At 39.1% G+C, this 11,232-nt stretch overlaps 1 protein-coding gene across 2 annotated transcripts in view; it reads left to right on the forward strand.

Annotated features, from left to right (window-relative positions):
• The window catches only part of LOC112315958 (DNA damage-induced apoptosis suppressor protein), a 43,859-nt gene extending 32,838 nt beyond the window's left edge, over nucleotides 1-11,021 (forward strand). For both annotated transcript variants that reach the window (XM_024572614.3, XM_053924706.2), the window contains 4 exons: nucleotides 204-332; nucleotides 5,258-5,419; nucleotides 6,585-6,702; nucleotides 7,655-11,021. In XM_024572614.3, coding sequence (XP_024428382.2) covers nucleotides 204-332; nucleotides 5,258-5,419; nucleotides 6,585-6,702; nucleotides 7,655-10,237 — 2,992 coding nt within the window. In that variant the 3' untranslated portion in view covers nucleotides 10,238-11,021. The remainder of the gene's footprint in view (nucleotides 1-203; nucleotides 333-5,257; nucleotides 5,420-6,584; nucleotides 6,703-7,654) is intronic.
• The last annotated feature ends 211 nt before the right edge of the window (nucleotides 11,022-11,232 follow it).

Consider the following 11,232-nt stretch of genomic DNA (forward strand, 5'->3'; position numbering starts at 1 on the left):
ACTGTTCTATTTTAAAATGTATGTTCTTTGTATTAACACTTTTAATTAAGCGTGAAAAGAAAATTACTTTTCCAGTACATGGACATTTACTGCAACAGACATCTGTCGGCCCTGCAGTGGAGGTGAAGAGGCTTTCCCCAGAAATGAGTTGTGCACCTACAGCTAAAGATTTGCCGTCACCCAGCGACTGTTCTGTTTTGCAGGCCACCGTGTGAGCACATGAAGAGAAGAAGAAAATTTCTTCTTGCCTCGGTTCTTGCTCTCCATAATTCAAGTTTCATCTACCCTTCATGTCAAAAGTGCTTCTCTCGGATAATCCTAGTCTCCAAAAGGTACAAGTAAAGCCTGTAAGCGTGAGAGAGGAAATACAAGTGAGGTGCAAGCCTGTGCAGGAAGCAGAAATCCCCCACTTAGATGTCCCCACTGCCACAGCACCGCAAGTTTGTGGCAGAGGAGTCCCGTACTCCAGCCTTTGCAGAAGATTTTGGAGACACCGAAGAGCAAAAAGACTGCCGCCTAAAGATTTTCTTTGAACTCCAAATCCTTATCAATAACAACCGTAATAGGTGTTTGGTTTCCTATTTGATGGGCTCAACAATTTTTTTTTTTTAACCTCTAGGATTTGGAGCAGTGGTGGTTTTCACGTTATGTTCTGCAGAGCCTTAGGGCTCCGTGCTCCTGGAGGGAGGTGGGAACTGAGAGGGAGTATTGGACGGTGCTGGCAAGTAGGATGAGCTCTGGGCCCCCACCTTAGTTTCAGCAAGAGCTCCATTCTCATCCTCGTATGAGGGTTCCAGGATTTCATTTGAAAGGTTCCATGATGTATATAAAGATGCAGACACATAGACATACAAATATAAGAAATATATATATATATATAGAAATTTTTTGATCATTCATATAAGACTATCATGTTTACATACATAAGTGTGTATATACCTCTATTTATACCTGCCTATGAATATGATAATCTTTTCATATGAAAGACCAAATTAACTTTATTTTTATGATGTGTATGTATGTGCATACTCTTCCAAAAATTATGAGCAAGGAATGGTACTTATTTATTTAGATAAGTTATCCTCCCAGCCCAAACAGATGTGATTTGCCCTTCTAGGTAACTTAATGGGACGCATTGCTTCTTTAGTCTAGAAATCTCTCTCTGATACTAAGAACTTTATTTTGCTGTTTTAAAATGTGAATCATAGCTCAGAGACTATCTACCCATCCTCTCTCCTATCCCTCCTGCCCCCTCAACCACCCACAATGTTTATGTCACTTACTTACACAAGTCAAACTGAATTTCACAGACATCAGGCATAGTTTTCTCCTCTTGGGAGAAAGTGATATGTAAAGCCTTAAACATATGTATTTTTTTAACTTACTGATTTTAGAGAGCACAGAGAAGGGAGAGAGAGAGAGAGAGAGAAACATCGATTTTTGTTGTTCTGCTTATTCATGCCTTCATTGGTTGATTCTTGTATGTGCCCGCACCAGGGATATAACCTACAACCTGGTGTATTGGGCCAATGCTTTAACCAACTGAGCTGCCCAGCCAGGGCCAAAGATAGATTTTTTTAATTTTAGCTTTCAATTACAGTTTACAATCAGTATTATTTTGTAGTCGTGTCAGAGTTTCAGGTGTATGGTATAGTGGCTAGACAATCATATACTTTACCAAGTGTTCCCTCTGGTATTTCCAGGACCCATCTGGCACCCTACAGAATTACTACAGTATTATTGACTGTATTTCCTGTGCTGTATTTCACATTCCTGTGACTATTTTGTAACTACCAATTTGTACTTCTTAATCCTTTCACCTTTTTTCAACCAGTCCCCCAACCTTCCTCCCCTCTGGCTACCATCAGTCTGTTCTCTGTATCTGAGTCTGTTCCTGTTTGTTTTGCTCATTTATATTGTTCTTTAGATTCCACATGTAAGTGAAATCATCTGGCATTTGTCTCTCTCTGGCCTCTTTCACTTAGCATCATACCCTCTAGGTCCATCCATGTTGTCACAAATGGATTTCATTCCTTTGTGTGGCCAAGCAGTGTTCCATTATATGGTGTTGGCAAAGTAGGTTGGCAAAAGTACATGAAACACAGAGTTTATTCTTGTGTTATTATTTATTGTTTACTATTTATTATGTTATTTGTTTGTGTTACCATTGTAAACCTACATTTGCCCCATGTATATTTTGCCACCACAGCTTTTTTAATCTACTGTATTGATGGGCTCTTGAGTTGCTTCCATTAAATATACATTTTTTAAAATATATTTTTTATTACATTGTATACATTGAATTTAATATGGGACTATAAATTTGGAAGGGATATATTTGATTATCTAGACTAGGTATTCTTAACCTGGGGTCTGTGGATACTCTACAGATGTATATGAATCCACCAGTCCCCAAAATATGTTAAGTGCCGAGTGTCCTGGTTACGTGTGCATTTTTCTGGGGGAGAGTCCATTGCTGTCATCAGATTTTCAGAGACTTTCAAGACCAAAGCAACCACTAATCACCACTGCTCCTACTTCAGGAATATCTGTAGCTACACTAGAAAAGTAAACAAATGAAACTTGCTGTTTTAAGTGGTATCACAAAAAAAAAGTAGCCAATTTCAGGTACTATTTTAGATCTTTTCAGAGGCTTTTTGAGATCAAAACCACTTTCATAACCCTAAGGCATTATCTCCCTTTCCGCTCTCATTCTCTTGTGAGTGCACAGTGGAGTTTTGGAGAGACTGCGTGACATGTGGTATCACCACAGACCGAGCAGAAAAGGAAATAGGAGAATTCAGCTGTCTTTATTAAGCCAAACATTAAAGAGATTTGCAAAATATAAAACAGTGCCACTCTTGTCACTAATGTTTTTTGGAACACTATTTTTCATAAAGCTGTGTTCTTTTTGTTAACCCTGCAATGGGTCTCTTTATTTTTAATGAACTAATAAACACTTTTTAGATTGATTAATTTTCATTTTTTTCATTTAATTTCTCATAATCGGTTTAGAATATAAGTAGAAATTACATAAGCAAAACCTCTGGTTTTTCTCAATAATTTTTAAGAATATACAGTTTGAAAACTGCTATTCTATAACAAATGACATTTTGGAAATAAGGGTGTTTCTAAAAGTTAAATCAGAATTATAATTTGAATGTGTTGTCTCTACCCTTGCTTCCCAATATGTGGTCAGGGGAGCAGCTGCATCCATATCACCTGGGAGCTTGTTAGGAATGCATGGCCTTGGGCCTTGACCCAGACTTACTGAATCAGCATCTTCATTTTAACAAGATCCCAGGTGATTAGTATGCGTGTCAAAGTTCAAGCCCTGGCCCTGGCCCGGTGGTTCAATTGGTTAGAGCATCACCCCATACACCAAAAAAAACCCCCAAAAACTGGGTACAGGTTCATCCCAGATCAGAGCACTTATGGGAGGCAACCGATTGATGTTTCTTTCTCACATCCGTGTTTCTCTCTCTTTCTCTGTCTCTTTCTTCCTTTCTCTTTTTCCCTTCCTCCCTCCCTCCCTCTCCCTCCCTTCCCCTTCTTGTCTCTCTAAAATCAAAAAACATATCCTCCCGTGGAGATTTTTTAAAAAGTTCAAGCTCTGATGTGTGTTACTCCATACTAACATTTATTTCAATCCAGCCTTATTCCCAAAGGATTAAAGAAAACTGTATACACAAATATCTTCATTATACAAATATTATATAAAACTATATATAATTTAGCTTTGGCCGGGTGGTTCAGTTGGTTGGAGCACTGTCCCTTTTACCAAATAGATTGCAGGTTCAATTCCTGGTCCAGGCACAACCTAGGCTGCGGGCCTGAGCCCCACTCATGTGTATGGGATGTGAATGGGAGGCAACCGACCAATGTCACTCTCTCACATTGATATTTTTCTCTCTCCCCCCTCCCTCTCTCTCTCAAATCAATAAAAACATATCCTTGGGTTAGAATTAAAAAATAAGAAGAAGAAACTATATGATTTAGTGTTCATATGCATCCATACTAGTAAACCTAATTTTTGTTAGACTATCATTGATACTATTTGCAAGACAGTTCATTACTAATCTTATTGTTCTTATAGATATCATAAGACATCGTACAAGAAAAATCTCCTGGCTAGAAATCCAAAGCCTCGGATTTGGGTCATGAAGTTCACTAACTCTTGTCACCTTGGGCAAAAATTTACCCCAATTGCTCCATATGTAAATGTGAATAAATGGCCTTGCTTACCTATAATAATGAAATAACGTATGTTGCAAATATTTATAAACTGCATAATGCTGATGCCTATTAACTAATCTAAGATTTGCTAAGAATTTTACATTACACTTGAATGTTTTATTTATACATAACTTTTAAAGAAGCTATCATTATGGCCAAACTACAGCACAAACTCTAGCAGATTTGGATAAGATTATAAGAGAAGCAGACTAACACTTATTAATTGGCGAGATCTGCGATAGATCATTTCTTTCTTTTCTTTTACTTTATGTCCTTTTATCCTTCTTCAACCTTGAATTTTACAAATGAGGAAATCAAGGTTTAAGGTATTTAGTAACTGTCTCCAGACCAGACATTTAGTACATGACAGTAGAGTTACTTATACTTGATACATAGTTTTACCAGAAGGACACTGGCCGTAATTATACATTGCCTTAAAAACAAGTTAAATAAGATGATTTGTACCTAACTTTTTGTAATCTGATAAATTCTTAGTATATTCCAATAAATTAAAGAAAGTTAAGTTATTCTTATAATGGTGAGAAAACTGTAACTGGGCACTCTGTATTTAAGTTTTTATTAACTGTTTCAAGATTATTATTCTTTAATAGAAGATAAACATCAATTTTCAGGCCTTCTGTTGGTGTGGTATTTACTTCATTATATTTAGTTTCCACACCTCCCCAGCCCCAGACTACAGCATGCCTCCCTTTGTTTGTGATTTAGCTACCACGTAAGAACATCTTTCTGTCTCCCCACGATCCCCCCATGTGCACGCGCATGTGCACACACACACAGTTTTCCTTCACTTTTCTGTCAGTTGGCACTGCTTAAGTCGGCGAAGGTAGCTGCTATGAATAAATTCAAAAGAGACTGGTATGAAATAGTTTAAGAAGAATGTAAGTTGTATAGGAACATTTATACATATAATGTTATTTTTAATTTTTATTTTTCCAAATTTGTTTTTTCATCATATAAAAAAATTTAATGAGCATTTCTATTTTTTCTTCCACTTTCCCAGGTCTAATTGTCCAAAATGCGGTTCTACTGGTGAAGCTGAAAATGCCAGTTACAGATACAAGCTTTCCATAAAAGTTGCAGAATCAAACAAATTATTTGCCGTTACTGTTTTTGGAAGCTGCTTAGATACATTTTTTGGTCTTGCAGCCACTGATTTACACAGGTAAGGTTATTTAAAGCATTCTTTTTCCTAGCTACTCCTTTACTTTAGTATATTAATAGAATTTGAAGATATGTGTAGGGTTTCTTTTTTAAAGATTTTATTTATTTTTAGAGAGAGAGGAAGGGAGGGAGAAGGAAAGGGAGAGAAACATCTATCAGTTGCCTCTAGCACACCCCCAACAGAGGACCAGGCTCAACCCAGGCATGTGTCCCAACCAAGAACCAAAACTGCGACCTTTTGGTTTATAGGACAATGCCCAACCTATTTTGCAGGGCAGTGCCTAATCCACTGAGCCATAGCAGTCAAGGCTGAAGATAATGTGTTTTTAAGGTAATGTGTATTTGGTAAAAAGATGACCACTCAACCTCAGATTGTCAGTTACTTTAAAAGATAATCAAGAAAGTTTATTTCCTGTATATGAATTGTGATAATGTTAAGCCAGGCTCCTTTTATTTGGGCCAACTAAGCTGTAATTAGAATATTAAATTACAAAACTCTAATCCAAGTTAGAGAACGTAGAATGAGAAAGCAAAATTGTTTCAAACTGGTGGATTATCCAAACTGAGGTTAACACTCAAGCGGCTAAAGTCCCTGGGGCAGGAGCCGTCTGTGGGAACATTGGCACATCGGCAGTGGGAACTCCGTCCCTTCTCTCAGTTGCACGACCACTTCGCCAGCACGGTTTGCCCTGCGTGATGATGGCCTGAGAGTGCGAGGGTCTGTATAGGCCCCTGAAGCTTTTCCTCCCCTTCGGCCTTCTCTCCTCCTCCCACAATCCTCGACAGAAGAAATGTCCATCTCCTTCCTGTGCAGAGCAAACTCATTTGAACAAAGGACAGCAGAGGGACCGCGACCAGGATTGCCAGGGGAGAGGGAAGACTCCCCTCTGCTTTGAGGAGAAGGGCTAGAGATCCCAGCACTGCTTCCACTGCTCCTTTTAGAAGAATTGCTGGGCCTGATGGCGAGGCAGGCATCTGCTCAATTTATACTTGACCGGTTGTTTCTGTCTCTCTAGCTGTGGGGAACTAGAGGGAAGAAATGCCTAAATGTGTAACTCAGAAGGTTCATGCTGCATTTTCAAACTAATTGTTCACATCTTCTGATTTGGGGGCAAATTAAAATTTCAAAGTTCATTTCTTCACGTGTTTTATTTTCTTTCTGATAGATACATCCAGGATCCTAGTGAAATCCCAGGAACACTGGATAGTGATATAACTCAGAATCTATTAACCAAAGCAGTTGAAACTTGCTTCATTGGACAGAGCTTTATATTTGGAGTGACGGTAATGGAGACCAGCTTTCTTTTTTGTATTCTGTTGACATTTCATTCTAATGAAATCATTTGAATTCTCTAAAATGTTTTTAGGAGTCTTAACTGTGGGAGCCTGTAAGCACTTCAGACTGTATAAAAATAGGCTGTAGGTGAGCTGTTAAAACAGCATGTGTCACAACTTTCTCTTTCAAAAGTCAGAAGAGCCTAATTAAATGTTTTCAGAGCTTTAAAAATCTAAATTTATATAAATTCAGAAGTGTTAGATATTTGTTTTTTCTGCATATTGATAACTAAGAATAGGTCAGGAAGGATGGTCTTAAATAATCATAAAAGCAATGATGGAAGTTAAAAAGAACATACTGACTCTGAAGTAGTGATCGTTTCCTATCTCATCTGTGCTAGCGGGAACAGATGGAAATTTTATCCACCTTGGAATCAGGGTTTTAAAAACAGGAATAGAGCACTCTGTAACTGAACAGTAAAGAAAGACCCACAGGGAAGGTGAAGCCAGGAGCTAAAGAGGTTTCTTAAAAAAAAAAAAAATCCTGAGATGGCTCTTTATCTTTTTTTTTCTTTTTTAAACAGTTAAGGACATTCCCTTAAGCACTCAGAGTTTATGGAAGCTAATGAGAACTATTATATAAGAGCTACATTTATTGAGCAACTACTATTTGCTAAGCACTACAGTTTTCCGTATTGCAAATACAATAATCCTGCATTTTAATATTTATTTTAGAAATGAGAAAACTAAGACTCAGTAAGGTTAAATAAGTTGGCTAAAGTCACAATACTAATAAATGTTAGAATCAGGATTTGAATACAAGTCTCTTTATCCCAAGGTTTACTTCTCTTACACTACTGTGCCTATGAAACTAGAGGAATTGAAATTAATTTAAATCTTTGTTTCATAATCTAGTCAAAGAAAGACGATTTTATTCTCATTTAAATTTATTCTTTCACAGAACTTTGAAAACCAGCACGGGCGAGGTTCAGATTCCAGTAACTTAGAACAGTGCCCTGGCGGCAGGAGAGACATTAAAGAGCTAGTAGCTTGCCAGATGGTCCTACCAGACCCGGGTGTTGCAGGCTTCACGGTCATTGACTATTTCCGGCAGCTTTTGCGGCTTTCTGATTTCAGGAAACTTCATGGTGGCTCCCAGACACCTAGTAGCCACTCAAGTAGTGATCTCAGCAGCATGTGCGGCCCTGACAGCAGTTCTTCTTCTTGTGAGTCCAATGGCAGAGATACTTTTTTAATACTCTGGCAGCCATCACTTGAACTCACCTCCATTGTTTCACAGCCAACAGATGATGCTAATATTTCAGCTTCAGGTCAAAGCAAGGTCGTTGATACTCTTCACCAGAACAGAGAGTGCATTTCCTTGGCAGAGGCCACTGGTTCCAGTGGTTGCCATGAAGCCATTCAGTGTTCATGGAGCCTTGTTTCCTATATGGATGAAAAGAGTACAGCACAAAAGCTGGGTGAAGAACTTGACCTACCAGCTAATCAGCCAAGTGCAGTTCGCAGCAGTCGGCATGATATTGGAATTACTGGCTCTAATTTATTCCCCTTGAAAATGCAAGAGCCTCGTGAGCCAAGTAATACAAAATCCTTCCTCAGTGCAGCGGAAATAAAAAACAGGTATTCCCAGCACGAGCTAACATGTCACCAGCATCAAGATGTCAATACCCCGCTGAGCCTCCAGGAAAGCCGTACGTGTTGTGCACCTTTATCACTCAGACCTGAAGACATAGCTGGTGGCTCCCAGGATTATGACCCCAAGATTTGGGATGATCTGCCATTGTCTGAAAGCTTGAACAAGTTTCTGGAAGTTATCGAAAGTGAGATTGCTGTAACCCAGACAGATGCCAGCAATAAGAAGTGTCGTCTAGACAATGGCATCGAAAAATTACATGCAGACCATGGTAGTTTACCTGTGACTCCCCAGAGAACTACTGGACCCCTGCATACCCCACCCATAGCTTTAAGATCATCACAAGCAAGAGTCAAACCAAGCTCCGGCAAAGATAACTTGCTTTCCCACTCTGAAGCAAATCCAACTCCTAGTGGTCGAAAAGAGTCACGACCATGTAACCCAGCAGAGGCTGTCTCTGTAAGTACAAGTGGAAGAGATATTTCTCAAAATTTCTTGCCAAACACTTGTCTGTCAGCTCTGTTTCCATCTTCAAAAGGTTTAGGAACATCATCTTCTCTTATGAAGTCTACCAGAATTCCACCCCATAGGGCTGCAATTTCAGTTACATGCAGTACTCCAGGGAGTGACCATTCTTGTCTCACTATCAAATATTTTAATGGATGTGGAGAGGAATCACTTTTGGAAACAAGTGAAAAGCTGACCACTTTGTGTTCTAGGAGGTATAATGATGTTTCTGACCTTTGCAACTTAGAAAATAAACAATGTAGTAGGTGGCGGGAGAACCAAGGTGACGGTCTTACAATTTGCAGGAAACTTACGTATCCCTTAGAAGCTCTCTGCAGCAGTCCAAAGAGAAGTGCAAAGACACTGAAAGAAATGCCTTGTGGACATATCGATAATAATTTAACACAAACCTATTTTCCTGGTCATGAAGGTAGCTACAATGCTTCTGCTGATCTGTTTAATGATAGTGCAAAAGAAATGGACATTGCAACAGAGATCACCAAAAAATCACAGGATCTTCTGTTACAATGGGGACAGTCTCTGCCCGAAAGTCATCATACAGAATCTGATTCTTCACTGAGATCACTTTCTGAAAACTCCAGCCAGTCTTCACATAAGTTATCCCTGCAAACCATGCCTGCCTCCATGTACCCAAAAACACGCCCTTCACGTTTTCCGTCAGATTCAGAAAGCGATTTTGAAGATAGCCAAGACTTTGTTCCACGTTCACAGTCAACTCCTGTTGCAGGATTCCACCAAACAAGAGTTCATGGGACGAAAGGGGATTTCAAGAAATTGCTTGCCTTTTGTTCAGATCTTGATGCTAACTATAAAAAAACAAGGGTTTCCTCTGAAAATGAGGCACAGCAAGCCACTCCCAGCTGTCCAAAAAATACAAAAACACCCAGTCAGAAATCCAGAAGCCTGGTTATATCTGGTGTTACACAACCAGAGGTTTTCCAAAACTGTCCTGCTGCTGAGTGCCTTGAATCTGACACTGATGAATGGGTCCCTCCTACCACAAAAAAAGTACTCCTTTCAGATGGGCTTGGATTCCAAGCCATGGGTCTAAGGAAATGCCCTGCTGCCTGTCAATCTCCCAATCGAAACACATTAGCCAGAAGGAAACTGAATCATATCAAAAAAAGAAGCAATAAACGTTTAATTAAGAAGGAGATAAATTTAAAGGATATGTTTACATCTGTAGTTACAGACCAGAAAACTCCTAACTGTAACAGTACACACTCAGGGGGGATTTCCAAAGGGTCAGATTTGGGACTTGGTTCTTGTTCAGAAGTCAGATGTTGCCTTTCATTTTCAGAAAATGATCCACCTTCAGTGCCTGAAACTAAAAGCGCTTGGTCTCCTGAATTGTTTTCATAAAATGTCACCTACCCCAATGGCTGAACTTTTAAAGATAAGTCTGTTTGGAAACTTTTGCCTGCACTGGCATGGAAAGCATTCTTAATATTGCTAACCCTTAAAGAGACACGAATAGAAAAGTGGTGCTGTTGTATCTTTTAAAAGGTTTGTAAAGCAATTGTTTTCCTGTATTTTATCCAGACTATTCTGATTCAGATAATTTGGCACTTTATATTCTTAATTATACTTTAGTAATATTGTTAGTTTTGTGTGTTAAAATTTGTTAAATTCACATGTACATTCAGAAGTAAAGACTTTGTGAAGCAAAATTTTAAAATCGTCACTAATCATTCAGCTCAGTTCGGCTCAGAAAATACCTGTTGTGTTAGACCGATTACTATGTCAAGTTTGTGATACCAAGCTATAAGATTACTGATCTCAAAAGGTTTGGTTTTACTGGGTAAGACACATACTACAGACAATTGCACTAAAATGCAGCAAATGCAATGAAAGAGGTTTTTAGTGGGTATTACAAACATTTATGTTGCTATGGGATCATGATAGAGAAGCAGTTAATCCAGCAAAATCTGGCCTGGGGATAAGAAGAAAGGTCAATAAAAACTTACTATTCAGAGTTCAATGTGAAACTGTCACTATTTTATTGAATAAATATTCACCGTGTGTTTAGTACCTTCGAAGTGCTGGGAACACAAAGATGAAAGTCAAGCCTCTTCCCTCAAGAAACTCAGGGTCTAGTGGCAGGGGAGTCGAACTCATTTTCACTGGGGGCCACATCAGCCTTGTGGTTGCCTTCAAAGGGCCGAATGTTCGGAGTGTGTAAGTGTAACTACTCCTTAACAGTTAAGCAAGAGCTCGGTACTACCACCAGGTAAAAACAAGGTGCCGGGCCAGATAAAACAAGGTGGAGGGCCGGACCTGGCCCGCAGGCCTTGTGTTTGCCACCTGTGGTCTAGTAGAGTAAACAATTGGTACCTGGTAAGTTCTGTGATTGAAGA

The sequence above is a fragment of the Desmodus rotundus genome, chromosome 5, assembly GCF_022682495.2.
Source record: "Desmodus rotundus isolate HL8 chromosome 5, HLdesRot8A.1, whole genome shotgun sequence".
Taxonomy (NCBI): domain Eukaryota; kingdom Metazoa; phylum Chordata; class Mammalia; order Chiroptera; family Phyllostomidae; genus Desmodus; species Desmodus rotundus.